The 15,000-nt window shown below is 46.9% G+C and overlaps 2 protein-coding genes across 2 annotated transcripts in view; one reads left to right on the forward strand and one right to left on the reverse strand.

Annotated features, from left to right (window-relative positions):
* lama1 (laminin, alpha 1) overlaps positions 1 to 7,708 on the forward strand; it is a 32,579-nt gene extending 24,871 nt beyond the window's left edge. The window contains exons 44-60 of the mRNA XM_056583957.1: positions 113 to 266; positions 659 to 783; positions 1,700 to 1,850; positions 2,169 to 2,313; positions 2,415 to 2,556; positions 2,677 to 2,791; positions 3,150 to 3,299; positions 3,438 to 3,586; positions 4,100 to 4,294; positions 4,588 to 4,771; positions 4,963 to 5,069; positions 5,219 to 5,408; positions 5,725 to 5,874; positions 6,199 to 6,346; positions 6,493 to 6,626; positions 6,957 to 7,167; positions 7,514 to 7,708. Of these exons, the coding sequence (XP_056439932.1) occupies positions 113 to 266; positions 659 to 783; positions 1,700 to 1,850; positions 2,169 to 2,313; positions 2,415 to 2,556; positions 2,677 to 2,791; positions 3,150 to 3,299; positions 3,438 to 3,586; positions 4,100 to 4,294; positions 4,588 to 4,771; positions 4,963 to 5,069; positions 5,219 to 5,408; positions 5,725 to 5,874; positions 6,199 to 6,346; positions 6,493 to 6,626; positions 6,957 to 7,167; positions 7,514 to 7,683 (2,620 nt within the window). The 3' untranslated portion in view covers positions 7,684 to 7,708. The remainder of the gene's footprint in view (positions 1 to 112; positions 267 to 658; positions 784 to 1,699; positions 1,851 to 2,168; positions 2,314 to 2,414; positions 2,557 to 2,676; positions 2,792 to 3,149; positions 3,300 to 3,437; positions 3,587 to 4,099; positions 4,295 to 4,587; positions 4,772 to 4,962; positions 5,070 to 5,218; positions 5,409 to 5,724; positions 5,875 to 6,198; positions 6,347 to 6,492; positions 6,627 to 6,956; positions 7,168 to 7,513) is intronic.
* A 2,717-nt stretch (positions 7,709 to 10,425) lies between these two features.
* Positions 10,426 to 15,000, reverse strand: part of arhgap28 (Rho GTPase activating protein 28) — a 7,255-nt gene continuing 2,680 nt past the window's right edge. Inside the window, exons 5-14 of the mRNA XM_056583958.1 lie at positions 14,647 to 14,812; positions 14,031 to 14,122; positions 13,385 to 13,462; positions 13,058 to 13,217; positions 12,584 to 12,666; positions 12,164 to 12,376; positions 11,600 to 11,698; positions 11,032 to 11,159; positions 10,798 to 10,847; positions 10,426 to 10,535 (exon numbers count right to left, since the gene is read on the reverse strand). Coding sequence (XP_056439933.1) covers positions 10,426 to 10,535; positions 10,798 to 10,847; positions 11,032 to 11,159; positions 11,600 to 11,698; positions 12,164 to 12,376; positions 12,584 to 12,666; positions 13,058 to 13,217; positions 13,385 to 13,462; positions 14,031 to 14,122; positions 14,647 to 14,812 — 1,179 coding nt within the window. The remainder of the gene's footprint in view (positions 10,536 to 10,797; positions 10,848 to 11,031; positions 11,160 to 11,599; positions 11,699 to 12,163; positions 12,377 to 12,583; positions 12,667 to 13,057; positions 13,218 to 13,384; positions 13,463 to 14,030; positions 14,123 to 14,646; positions 14,813 to 15,000) is intronic.

The following is a 15,000-nucleotide window of genomic DNA, read 5'->3' on the forward strand; positions in this document are numbered from 1 at the left end:
GGACTTTGCTTTACATTACTTTACATTAATTTCCATTACTTCACTTTACTTTACGTTACTGTTCATTACGTTACTGTTCATTAGTTAACGAGTGCTGTGTTGTTGTCTCCAGGTTCGGGCTCCACGGCTCCCTGTCAGTCCAGCAGCTGGAGTCAGGCTCCGCCCTGTTGCCCCCGGCAACCGCCCAGTCCCCAGGATTGGCTCAGATCCTAGATGTGGACAACAACACTGTGATCCATATAGGAGGGATGGGCCAGCACACCCAGGTACAACACACACACACGCACAAGCACACAAACACACGCCATGCAGACACACACATACACGCTATATACACACACACACACACATACACACAGGCACGCACACACGCCATGCAGACACACACATTCACACCATACAGACCCACACACATAAACACACACCATAGACACACACATTCACACAAATACACATGCACACACACACACACACACACACACACATTATTTTGCAATTATAAAATTTCTGTCCACATAAATAACATGTGTGCTTGTGTGTATGGTGTGGTGTGTGTCTCTGTGTGTGTGGGTGTGTGTGTGTGTGTCTGTGTCTCTCTCTGTGTGTGTCTGTGTGTGTGTGTGTGTGTGTGTGTGTGTGTGTGTGTGTGTGTGTGTAGGTTCCCTCTGCGCTGCGGGCCTCCACCTTCCGGGGCTGTATGGGCGACGCCTCTCTGAACGAGAAGAACATCGGCCTGTGGAACTACGTCAGGAGAGAGGGGCGGTGCAGGGGCTGCTTCACCAGGTACGCGCGCACACACACACACACACACACACACACACACACACACACACACATACACGTACATGCAACCACATACACACACACATACACATGTACACACACTGTGGCAACCCGGCTTGGTGAGTGAGCCGCCTCCTTCCAATCAAACTGGAAATTACTTAGAGACAAAATGGCACTTTTATTCCAACATTAATCATATATCTACCAAAGCAAACAAAACTCAGCTTGGGAGGAATCGACAGTCTTGTTCCTCCGGGTGGAATCACATCACCCACGAGACTTGGTCTCTCCGCACACGCGAACCAGGAGAGCCCTGAGTGAGTGTGGAAGCATGCTTTTTAAAGCATGCTGCCCCACCTGCTCCTCAGGTGCTCCGCATTTTAATGATTGGCACCAATGTTCTTACTGGCGCCATCTGTTGAGAATCGGTGGTACTACACCGCCTCCACAACCGGCCCCCTTGGCCTCCAGGGGCCCTGTGCCAGAGACAGGTTGCCACAACACGCACAAACACAAGAACCCCCACACGTACGTGTACACATACACATACACATACACACACACATACACACACACACACTAAGACATACACACAAAGACAATCCCACATGCCCAATAATTATAACATAAACAATAACAAAATAATCAAATTTAACCAATGTGTTTGTGTACTTTTGTGTGCGTGCCTGTGTGTGTCTGTGCCTGTGTGTTTTTGTGTGTCTTGGCCCGTGTGTGTGTCTTTCTGCATGTGTGTGTCTGTCCCTGTGTGTGTCTGGGTTTGTGCCTGTCTGTTTGTGTGCCTTTGCCTGTGTGTGTGTGTGTGTGTGTGTGTGTGTGTGTGTGTGTGTGTGTGTGTGTGTGTGTGTGTGTGTGTGTGTGTGTGTGTGTGTGTGTGTGTGTGTGTGTGTGTGAGTAGTCCCCAGTCGGAGGAGACCTCCTTCCTGTTCGACGGCAGTGGGTTCTCCGTGGTGCAGAAGGCCCTCAGGTCCATCTCCACCTCCATCGTGCTGCTCTTCAAGAGCCTCTCCCCCAACGGCCTGCTGCTCTACCTCGCCTCCAACGCCACCGTACGCTCTTTACCTCCTGTAGCCTCACTTCCTGTTTGTTGTTTACCTCCTGTAGCCTCACTTCCTGTTTGTTCTTTCCTTCCTGTAGCCTCACTTCCTGTTTGTTGTTTACTTCCTGTAGCTATCTGTCACTGTTTGTTGTTTACTTTCGCTAGCTTGACTTCCTGTTTGTTGTTTATTTCCTGAAGCCTGACTTTCGGTTTGTTGTTTACTTCCTGTAGCCAGACTTCCTGTTACTTGTTTACGTCAAATAGTGTGATATCCTGTGTTTGCTATTTTCCTGTAGCGTGACTTCCTGTCTTTGTTCACTTCCTGTAGCGTGACTTCCTGTCCATGGAACTGGTTGAGGGACGTTTCCGTTTGACCTTTGACCTGGGTTCGGGCGCCCTGGCGATGACCTCCACCAAGACATACAACTCTGGAGTCTGGACCAAGATCACCCTGCAGAGAAACAGACGCAAGGGTGAGCTGTCTGTCTGTCCTTCTGTCTGTCCATCGGTCGACTTCTCTGTCTTTCTTTCTGTAAGTCCTTCCATCTGTCTGACTCTGTGTATCCGTCTCCAGGCTACCTGTCCATCATGGCTGCTGACCAATCATCAGAGAAGGAGGTGTTGGAGGCGGAGTCGCGCGGGACGGCCTCCGATCTGAACCGAGCCGACCTCGACCCCATTTACATAGGAGGACTTCCTGCCTCTCGACCAATCAGGTGGGAGCTTCACCCACTGCCGCCGACATCGACATCGACAATCAGTGACAACCCTCCATCTCTTCACATTGCTCACTCATCTCCATGAACCTGTCTGTCTCCCTAACTGTCTGTCTGCAGACGCCAGGTGGTATCCAGGTCTTTCGTCGGGTGCATAAAGAACGTGGAGATCGCTCGCTCGAACTTTGACCTCCTGCAGGACGCCTACGGGGTGAAGAAGGGCTGCGTGCTCGAGGTAACGGCCGATCAACACTAGCTAGCACCGCTAGAGGAAAATTGCTGGATGCTAACTATTATGGATAGAGGTTACCACAGTTAACTAGCATCTTTCTTGCCTGGATAGCGGTGACCAAAACGATCTAGTAGCTAATTTCCCCTAGATAGAGGCGTCCGTAGCTTACCAGCAGCTAACTAATCTAGCTAGAGATAACAACAGGTAACTAGTAGCTAACTACCCCTAAATAAACCCAGCTAACTGACAGCTAACTAGCCCAAATAAAAGCAGCTTATTGAGAGCTCACTAGAGATAGTCTAGTCTAGCTAGAGCAAAGCCAAATGTAAAACCGTGTCTCTACCTGTCTGTCTGTCTGCAGGCGGTGAGGAGTGTGTCGATGTTAAAGGAGGGGTATGTGCAGCTGGCTGCTCCCTCTCTCGGCCACGCGGGGGAGCTGTTCCTCACCTTCTCCACCAGGAACTCCTCTGGGCTGCTATTGGTTGCCTTCAACAACACACCAAAAGCAAAGGTAGCTATGGCGGGTTTAAGTTTCATACCAGGAAACAGAACGAGTACTTATGTAACATTAACTATAAGAATAATAAACATAACAATATGCTTGTGTGTGCTTGTTTGTGTGTGTGTGTGTGTGTGTGTGCGTTCCCAGTTCCTCCTGGTGGTCCAACTGGTTCCAGGCGGTGTAGGGGTGGAGCTAAGCTTTGGGGGCGGAGCTAGCCAACGGGTGGTGGTGAAACCCCGGAGCGGAGTGTTCACAGACGGCCGGGACCACTCCCTCATCATCTCTAGGACCAGGAAGTAAGTGTTTCCATGGAAACCACACGCATGCAGAATAGCACATGCTAACATAACAACAGTACTAGCATAGTACTACCTAGAGCTATATAGTACTATAGATAATACTGTGGTACTTTATCAACACAGTCATAACCTAGTACTGCACTAATAGAATAGTACCGTAGTACTTTATCAACACAGTACTAATATAGTACAAGGATTATACTTTTCTAACACAGTACTAATATAGTACTAGGAATATTATACTTTTCCAACACAGTACTAATATAGTACTAGGATATTACTTTTCCAACACAGTACTAATATAGTACTAGGATATTACTTTCTCAACACAGTACTAATATAGTACTAGGATATTACTTTTTCAACACAGTACTAATATAGTACTAGGATATTACTTTTTCAACACAGTACTAATATAGTACTAGGATATTACTTTTTCAACACAGTACTAATATAGTACTAGGATATTACTTTTTCAACACAGTACTAACTTGGTGTTCTCTCTCTCAGAATGCTGACGGTGCGGGTTGATGAGGACCATGTGGAGTCAACTCCCCTGTCATTGGGTGGATCCTCCTCTCTGCCGCCCTCCTCTATCTTCATTGGTGGGCTTCCCTTAGGACAGGAGAGCCGTCTGCCAATCAGATCACAGAATGCTTCCAGATCCTTCCGCGGCTGCATCCAGAATCTAATAGTCAACGACAAGTATGTCTGTTTCTCTTTCTGTCTGTCTGTCTGTCTGTCTGTCTGTCTGTCTGTCTGTCTGTCTGTCTGTCTGTCTGTCTGTCTATTCTCTGTATGTCTGTTTCTCTGTCTGCCTGTCTGTCTGTCTGTCTGTCGGTTCGTTCCTTCCTGTCTGCCTGTCTGTCTTTTCTGTCTGTTCGCCTTTCTGTCTCATTCTCTTTCTGCCTGTTTCACCCTCTGTCTAACTGACTGTCTCTGTTTCTGTCAGTCTGGTGAGGAAGTTTAATTTGCCGACATGCTGTTTTGATTGACAGGTTGGTGGACCTATCGGATGCTTTGAGGTATGACGGGGTGCAGCTAGACAGCTGTCTATTGGAGGAGAGGACCAGGGGGGCGGTGCTTCCAGACGACCAGGAATTAGAGCCCACGCCAAACCCATCCCACTCAGCCGTGACTCCTCCCACTCAGCTCAACGCTCCTGCGCCACAATCACTCACGGTACATTACACACTATACTACACACAAAATACACAAATACTAAACAACACACATAAGACGCATAGTACATTACACACGCATACTAAACAACACACATACAACATAATACACATAATAGCATAAAAGACAATGATGCAATGTTTCTGATGATTGGTTCTGATTTGTTGCTGATTGTTTTCTGATTGGTCCAGTGTGTCTCGGGGGAGGAGCCAACCTTCCTGTCGTCAGCCCATCAGTTTGGTTTTTCCAAACACAGTCACATGACCTTCAATATAAACCCCAGCACTGTCCGCAAGAGGTACACACAAATACACACACACGCACAGTCGCACACAAACACGTACACACAATCAATAATCACAAATCATGATGTGACATTGATGCGTTATTATCAATAATTGAACAGTCAGTAACATCCTGTGTGTGTGTATGTGTGTGTGTGTGTAGCTTTGTGCTGAAGCTGTCAGTGCGTACCCACGCTGACAGTGGACTGGTCTACCTGCTGACCAACTCCAACCACATGGACTACGCCACTCTGCAGCTTAGGGGGGGGCGGCTGACCTTCACACTGGACCAGGGCCGAGGCCGCGCCTCCGCTAGCTCCGCCCACCCGGTCAACGACGGACAGTGGCACACGGTGAGACACACTCACTCACACGCACGCACGCACACACGCGTATGCATACGTACACACACAAACACACGCACACAAACACACATAATCACGCGTACCAAACGCACACACACAAACTCCGATTCGCGCATATACACACACACCCACACGCACGTGCACTCACACACACACACGCACAAACACACACACCCACACCACACACACACACACACACACACACACACACACACACACACACACACACACACACACAGACTAAAACACACACACTCACAGACACACACACTCTCTGCTACACACTAACCCCCCTCCCTCTCAGGTGCGGACCGAGTTTGCCAAGCGCTGGGTCTCCATGGCGATAGACGGCGTGTCATCAGACCCTGTGTCTGTGAGGGGCAACCAGCTGGATGTGGACAAGACCTTTTACCTGGGAGGGCTGGCTCACACACACACCTGGAAGACCTCCAACGTGAGTCTCACACACACACACACACACACACACACACACACACACACACACACACACACACACACACACACACACACACACACACACACACACACACACACACACACACACAAACCTTTCTGTCTACCTGTCTATCTGACCTGTCTCCCTACCTGTATCTCTACCTGCCTCTCTACCTGTCTATCTCACCTGTCTCCCCACCTGTCTATCTACCTGCCTCTCTACCTGTCTCACCTGTCTACCTGTCTGTCTGATCTGTCTCTCTACCTGTCTCTCTACCTGTCTATCTGACCTGTCTCCCGACCTGTCTCTCTACCTGTGCAGGTGACCCACAGCCTCCCAGGGTGTGTCCAGGCCGTCAGTCTTAACGGGGTCCGCTTGGAGACGCCCGCCTCCCAGCACAATACTACTTCCTGTTTCACACACTCACAGACAGGAAGTTACTTCAACGGCACAGGATACGCTGCTCTCGGTAAGTATTTTTATGTGTGTGTGTGTGTGTGTGTGTGTGTGTGTGTGTGTGTGTGTGTGTGTGTGTGTGTGTGTGTGTGTGTGTGTGTGTGTGTGTGTGTGTGTGTGTGTGTTAACATCCTTCCACTTTGTGTGTGTGTATATCAGTGCCTGAGGGATATAAGGTCGGCTCCGACATGTCGGTGTCTCTGGAGTTCCGGACCGGCCAATCAGAAGCTGTGTTACTGGGCATCAGCAGCTCCAAGGTGGACGCGATTGGTCTGGAGATCATCAACAGAAAGGTGGAGTACAGGACATCTAATCTAATCTGATCTAATCTAATCTGAACAAACCCAATCTAATATAATTAGATTAGATTGAACCAAATCTAATTTAATCTAAACTAACTAAATGTAATCTAATCTTATCTGAACCAACCCAATTTTATGTAATCTAATTTGATAGAACCTAATCTAATCTAAACCAACCCAATATAATCGAATATAATTTGTTTTAACCTCATCTAATCTAATCTAAACCAACCCAATATCTTGTCATTGTATCGAACCTAGTCGAACCTAAATTGACCCTAATCCAACGTAATGTAACCCGACCTGCTGTGGTGCGTTCAGGTGGTCTTCCATGTGAACAACGGGGCAGGCCGTGTGTCCGTGGAGTCGGTCTCTGGGGTGTGTGACGGCCTCTGGCACCACCTGGTGGCCAAGAAGAGTAAGAACAGCCTGCTGCTCATTGTGGATGGAAAAACCTCCAGCACCCAAAACCCCTACCCACAATCCACCTCTGCTGAGACCAACAACCCCGTGTATCTGGGAGGATATCCAAGTAAGACACGCACGCACGCACGCACGCACGCACGCACGCACACACACACACACACACACACACACACACACACACACACACACACACACACACACACACACACACACACACACACACACACACACACACACACACACACACTTCGACTCACACATCATCCACACACACATCCACCCACGCTTGCATCACAAACACATACACACATACACACACCCACCCAAGCATCACAGACACACTCACAACCATCCTTGAATCACACACATACACACACACACACACACACAGACACACACACACACACACGCACGTGACAGACCATTACTAAGTCGTCCTCTCTCTCCCCTAGGTGCGGTGAAACAGAACAGCCTGTCATCAAGAACCTCGCTAAGAGGCTGCATGAAGGAGGTGAGGCTCGTAAAGGGCCATGTGACCAAGGTTCTGGACCTGAGCTCCGCCTCTTTCCTGTCCGGGGTCACGCCCAACTCCTGCCCTGCTGCCCAGCCACACGCTGCCTGATTCCTATTGGTCAACACACGTGCACACACACACACACACACACACACACACACACACACACACACACACACACACACACACACACACACACACACACACACACACACACACACACACACACACACACACACACACACACACACACACACACACACACACAGTCCTCTTAGTCCACACTTATGGCTTTATTAGTGTTGTTAGCTACTGGCTATATGCTATATTAGCTTTTGCTTCGATTAGCTTCAGCTGAATGTTTTCGTTGAAACGTGTATTTTAGCCATTTTTAATGACTCAAGAGAATTAACAATGTTTGACGAGGATTAAACCATTTGATAAAGGTTTCTCACATCGATTCTATTTTCCTTGCATATGATGAAAATGTGTCTGTAAACTAATCGAATACAGCGTTGTTCCTAATAAATACATTTCATTTCTTAGTTTGTGGTGTTTATGATTACTGCCTCACTTGGTACAGTCCACCACCAGTCCCCTACTTCCAGCCTCAGTTGGTACGTTCAACCACCATTCCCCCTCATTCCCACCTCCCTTGGTACAGTCAACCACAACTCCCCTACCTTCAACCCTTCTTGGTACAGTCCACCAATGGACACGCCCCCATGTGATGGATCTCAGTGACGTTTTTAACACATTGAAAACAGCAGATAAAGTTGTAAGATAGAAGAAGTTCCACAGCTTGACCCTGATGCTTATTCAAAACATTCAACTTCTGTTCATGTATATATTTATTATAGTTTAAAATTAAACTTCCAAAAAGGTTAACATGTCATACAAGAAGATGTTAGAAATTCATGGCAGACATCTTGATCAAATGTATTACTTTTTAAATAAAATATATTAATTATGAGCAAACGAATGACCTTCCCTAAATATAAAAGTCGTATAATTCATAATTCACATAAAGGTTACCTTTTAACCTGATTTAAAAGGCTCCTGTTTTTATTGTATTTATTGTAATTATTCTACATGCTGCTTATTGTTCGTAATCTATAAGATATGTAAAGGGGCTGCAATATATATTATCAAGTATTTATCAGGCTGGAATGCATGGAAACTATTCTTATAGTGCTATAGTGTAGTACTAATATACATAGAAGTACTAGTAGTAGTAGTAGTAATACTGTAGTACAAATAGTCATAATAGTAGTAGTAATACTGTGGTGCTAGATAGAAACCCTAGTACTAATATTCATAGCATTGGGACTACTAATAATACTAGTAGTAGCAGTAGTAATAGTTATACTAGTATTATAAGGCAGCAGTAGTAGTAATACTAGTATTAGCAGTAGTAGAAGTAACACTATTTGTAGTAATACTACTAGTAGCTGTAATACTAGTTTTGTAGTAATCGTAGTAGTAGTAATACTAGTCGAGTAATACTAGTAGTGGCAGTAGTAATACTAGTTTCATCAGTAGTACTATCAATACTTGTAGTAGTAGTAATAGTAGTATTAGTAATATTCATACTAGAAGTAGTATTTTGATACTAGTAGCCATGGTATTAATAATACTAGTAGTAGTAGTAGTAATACTAATAGAAGAAGTACTAATACTTGTTGTAGCCGTAGTAGTAGTAGGAGTAGTAGGAGTAATACTAGTAGGCGTAGCATTAGGGCCAGTGGTAACACTAGTTCAGTAATACTACTAGCGGTAGTAGTTATAATACCAGTAGCAGTAGTAGTAATAATACTAGTAGCAGTAGTAGAAATAATACTAGTAGCGGTAGTAGTAATAATACTTGTAGCGGTAGTAGTTGTACTACTAGTAGCAGTAGTAGTAATAATACTAGTAGCGGTAGTAGTAATAATACTAGTAGCGGTGGTAGTTGTACTACTAGTAGCAGTAGTAATAATAATACTAGTAGCGGTAGTATTAATAATGCTAGTAGCGGTAGTATTAATAATGCTAGTAGCGGTAGTATTAACAATGCTAGTAGCGGTAGCATTAGGCAGGGAGCGTTTCTATGTTCCCCGGGTCCTATGTTCCCCTCTTTGTATGAGACTGGGAAACATAGGACCCTTTTTTGAAAAAAGGGTCCTATGTTCCCCGCTTTTCCCAAAGGCAGTGGCTATTCGTACGGCGACCAAGCTTGTCACGTGACCGCAGTTGACCTATCAGTCTGCTCGGCGCTAACCCTAACCCTAACCGGGCCGACCGTAATTATAGTAATTAATTATAGTAATAACCCTAACCCTAACCCTAACCATAACCTGCCGTGAAAATAGACTAATGCAGTATTTTTACGGCGCGGCGTACGAATATCCTAATTGCTATTCTTACGGACGCCGTACGAATAACCACTATACCTTTCCCAAAAAGGGTCGTACGTTCCCCGATATGTATGTGACCGGGGAACATAGGACCCTTTTTCAAAAAAATGGTTCTATGTTCCCCGGTCTGTTACTTTTTCCCCCATTACTGCCAAATTCCGGCCGAGATAACTACCATTAGCAGTAGCCATCCCAGGTATGTATGGCTACAGGGCAACATAGGACACTTTTTGGGAAAAACGGGGAACATAGGACCTTTTCTAAAAAAAGGGTCCTATGTTCCCTGAGCGGGGAACATAGGACCCGGGGAACATAGGACCCGGGGAACATAGGACCCGCGGAACGTAGGGATGACCCCATTAGGCCCAGTGGTAACACTAGTACAGTAATACTAGTAGCAGTAGTAGTAATAATACTAGTAGCAGTGGTAGTAATAATGCTAGTAGCGGTAGCATTAGGCCCAGTGGTGGGAGGCCTGTGGTCGAGGTTTTAGCAGCCAGCTACAGGAAGGGTTCACCAGGTGGACATCCATCAGCACAGTGTCTGGGTGGAGACACCTTTCTCCTGCAGACAGACAGACACACAGACAGGTTGTCAGACAGACATATAGGCAGACGGACATCGGTCAGATAGACAGGTAGGCGGACAGACACAAAGGTAGGCAGAAAGGTTGGCAGACAGACATACGTATAGGAAGGTAGGCAGGCCGACACACAGATAGACAGGTAGGCAGACAGACAGATAGGCAGACACAGACAGATAGGTAGGCAGACAGGTATATATATAAATAATGTAACATTTGTAATTGAGTGAATTTAAATCTCACCAATGTTTCCTCCAACTTCGAACAAACAATTGACGTCCTCATAACCCGTCCTGTAAGAATGATACATACAACATATGCTCATCCATTCTCATATTGTTGTGTGTATACCTTCTGTCATAGTGTTGTGTGTGTACCTGTTCTCATATTGTTGTTTGTGTGCCTATTCTCGTAGTGTTGTCTGTGTCCCTGTTGTCATATTGTTGTGTGTGTGTGTGTGTGTGTGTGTGTGTGTACCTGTTCTCGTATTGGAAGCGGGCGATGACGTCCTTGGCCCTGGTGTGTCCATCCAGTTGTATCGCCATGGAAACCTTGGAATGTAGGGGGGCATGAACTCGGATCACCCCCTCCCACAGACTGGGCACCTGGAGAGAAGACGGGACATCTGTACCTTTCTCTGTAGCGAGGGCTCTGTACCTTTCTCTATAGCTATGAGTCTGTACCTTTATCTCTAGGTAGGAGTCTGTAAATTTCTCTAGGGCTATGAGCCTGTACCGTTATCTCTAGCTAGGAGTCTGTACATTTCTCTAGGGCTATGAGCCTGTACCGTTATCTCTAGCTAGGAGTCTGTACATTTCTCTAGGGCTATGAGCCTGTACCTTTATCTCTAGCTAGGAGTCTGTACATTTCTCTAGGGCTATGCGCCTGTACCTTTATCTCTAGCTAGGAGTCTGAACATTTCTCTAGGGCTATGTACCTTTATAGTCAGGGTAGGGTTGAGTCTTGAGTCTGTACCTTTAGAGTCAGGGTAGGGTTGAGTCTGTCCCTTTAAGGTTAGGTTCAGGGTAGGTCCGGGTCTTCTCACCTGGTTCTTGTAGTTCATGTCCTGTCTCTTCTTCAGACCTTTCTTGTGGCAGGTCACCTGGTTCACCCGTCTCACCTGGGCCAGCAGGAAGCACGGTACCTGCACCAGGGAGGAAGGGCCCCGTTTCTCCTACCATCTGTCTGTGTGTTTGTGTGTGTGCGCGTTGAGTGACGTTTATATTTAATAAAATTTAACTAGAGTACATGAAAGCAAAAGCCGAAAAGGACGTGCAGTTTAAAGATTGGATCATGAATCGTCAAACGTGACTTTGAACGTTGAAGTGGACATCACCGATAATGTATAACTTGTTCCCGCTGAGTTAATAAACTTAAAGTTATTCAAGTCATGAGCGCGTCAGAAGGTCTCCTGCTCTGGTCGTAGCGACTCCACGCAAATTGAAACGCGTCGAAATCGGCCACGCAGTTGATAGCGAATAAACCAAAAAGAAGGACATTACAAACTAGCTGGACGCTTAGCAAGCAGCAGCAGGAAGCGAGTTCAGGGCCGACGTGTTTTAATGGGTTGCTAGGGTCTCGCCAGGTGTACAGTGGTCGCCATGGTTACCGTCCACAGCAGGTCTCGGTGGGCGACCAACAGCTGGACCAGGTGAGCGGCGCCCACAGCCTCCTCCATCTCCTGCTGTTGCCGGGCGACGCAGCGCTTGTTTCCGTGGCGGCTGGGGAAGAGGTTGGGGGCTATCACCATGGAAACATTCCACAGGGACATCCTGTTCCTGTCCTGGTGGGACACAACCTCACCGAGGAAGGACAGCAGCTCCTGGGGACGGACAGGTGGACAGACACACCTTCAACAGGCGTCTGCGAGTTTAAGGTAGAAGCAGTGTGTGTGTGTGTGTGTGTGTGTGTGTGTGTGTGTGTGTGTGTGTGTGTGTGTGTGTGTGTGTGTGTGTGTGTGTGTGTATGTGTGTGTTTGTGTGTGCATGTGTGTGTGTGTGTGTGTGTGTGTGTGTTTACGTGTGTGTACCTTCAGCAGGTGTCTGTTAGCTTCAGGTAGCAGCAGAGTGAGAAGATGGAGAGCTTGAACCTGGTGCACCTGAGAGGGTATACCTGGAGAGAGAGAGAGGTAGAGGGAGGTAGAGAGACATGGAGACACATAGAGAGAGAGAGGTAGAGAGAGAGAAAGAGAAAGAGAGAGAGAGAGAGAGAGAGAGAGAGAGAGAGAGAGAGAGAGAGAGAGAGAGAGAGAGAGAGAGAGAGAGAGAGAGAGAGAGAGAGAGAGAGAGAGAGAGAGAGAGAGAGAGAGATACTGCTTACAGTGTTTTCAATTGAAAGTTTCCACATTCCTGAAATGGGAGTCTTGATAAGTGTGTGTGTGCACGTATGTGTTTGTCTGTGCATGTGTGTGTGTGTGTGTGTGTGTGTGTGTGTGTGTGTGTGTGTGTGTGTGTGTGTGTGTGTGTGTGTGTGTGTGTGTGTGTGTGTGTGTGTGTGTGTGTACCCAGCAGGGCGGTGTAGGCCGGGAGGTGCATGGAGGTGAGGAGGGGGGAGGGGAGGTCTCTGAGGAACATCTTCATCAGCCCGGAAGCTTCCTGCGGCCTCACCGTCGACCAATCAAACTGCCCCGCTGAGAACTTCTTGTTCAGCTCCCTGCGCAGAAACTACACACACACACACACGCACACACGGACACGCACACGCACGCACATGCGCACACACACACACACACACACACATAAATGTACACTAACACAAACCAAACAGGAAACAATAATAACAGGAAATGGCAGTATCTAGGTACCAGTTCGACCAATCAGAAGCCAGCTACCTTCAGTCTAGCAGCGGACCCCGGGACTCTCAGAATCCCCTCTGTGTCCAGACCGGTCTGCTCTAGAATACACAGCAGCTACACGCACAGACACACACACACACACACACACACAAACACACACACACCCCCCCACACACACACACACCCACACACACACAACGTTAGTTCTATTATATACAGTCTACTTTATTGTACAATGTTGTATTACTTCTTAGATTAAATACTGTATCGTTGCTTATGCTAAACTACGGTATAGTATATTACACTAAATATGGTACCGTTTATTATATTAAATAAGGTGTAGTTTATCCAAGTAAATACAGTATAGTTTATTATAGTAAATATGGTATAGTTCATTATACTAAATAAATTATAGTTTGTCAAATGAAATGCAGTATTGTTTATTATAATAAATATGGTATATTCTATTGAGTAAATAATGTATCATTTATGAAAGTAAATATGGTACAGATTATTATACTACATAGGGTATAGTTGATTATAGTAAATATGGTATAGTTTATCATGCTAAATGCAGTATAGTTTATAATAGTAAATACGTTATAGTTTTTTATAGTAAATTCTGTCACGTTTATTATAGTAAATACGGTAACGTTTATTCCATACAGTATTGATTGTTTACCTTTCTAAAGACCGCAGGAACTGTCTCTCCTGAGTACAGCTTCCTGTCTCTCTCCAACAGAGATGACAACGGAACTCCAAACACACCGCTGTCTGAGAGAGAGAGAGAGAGAGGTAGAGAGATGGATAGGTAAACAGACAAACAGACAAGTATATAGACAGACAGACAGACAGACAGACAGACAGACAGACAGACAGACAGACAGACAGACAGACAGACAGACAGATAGATAGCAAGCGAGCGAAAGATCCGAGACACACAGGTAAAGAGACAGACAGGCTCCTCCTCCACCTCCTTCTCGTCCTCCACCTCCTTCTCCTCCTCCACCTCCCCCCCTCCCCCCTCCTCCTCCTCCTACTCCTCCTCCCCCTCCCCTCCTCCTCCTTCTCTTCTTCCCCCTCCTCCTCCCCTCCGCCACCTTCTCCTCTTCCCCCTCCTCCTCCCCTCCTCCCCCTCCTCCCCCTCCTCCTCCTCCCCTCCTCCTTCTCCTCTTCCCCCTCCTCCCCTTCTACTCCTCCTCCTCCCCTCCTCCTCCCCCTCCTCCCCTCCTCCTCCCCTCCTCCTCCTCCCCCTCCTCCCCTCCTCCTCCTCCCCCCCCCCCCCTCCTCACCCTTGCCTGGCGCTCTGTGTCGGTGGGTCTTGGTCTTGGGGGTCCGGACCCCCAGGAGGCTCAGGAAGGTAGAGAGCTCTATGAGGGCGATGAAGCCCAGCTGGGTGACGTCTGCTGGGGACAGGTCCTCCACTCGCACCAGGACCCCCCTGGAGCTGGGCAGCTGGATGACCTGCAGACCACAAGACACACAAAGTACCACAACGTAACACAGAGTAACACAAAATAACATAAAGTAAGACAGAGTAACACAGAGTAACACAAAGTAACACAGAGTAACATACAGCAACACAATGTTACAGAAAGTAACAAAGTCATACAAAGAAACACAAAGTAACACAAAGTAACCCAGCGATACAC

This window comes from Gadus chalcogrammus, chromosome 23 (genome assembly GCF_026213295.1).
Source record: "Gadus chalcogrammus isolate NIFS_2021 chromosome 23, NIFS_Gcha_1.0, whole genome shotgun sequence".
Lineage (NCBI taxonomy): Eukaryota > Metazoa > Chordata > Actinopteri > Gadiformes > Gadidae > Gadus > Gadus chalcogrammus.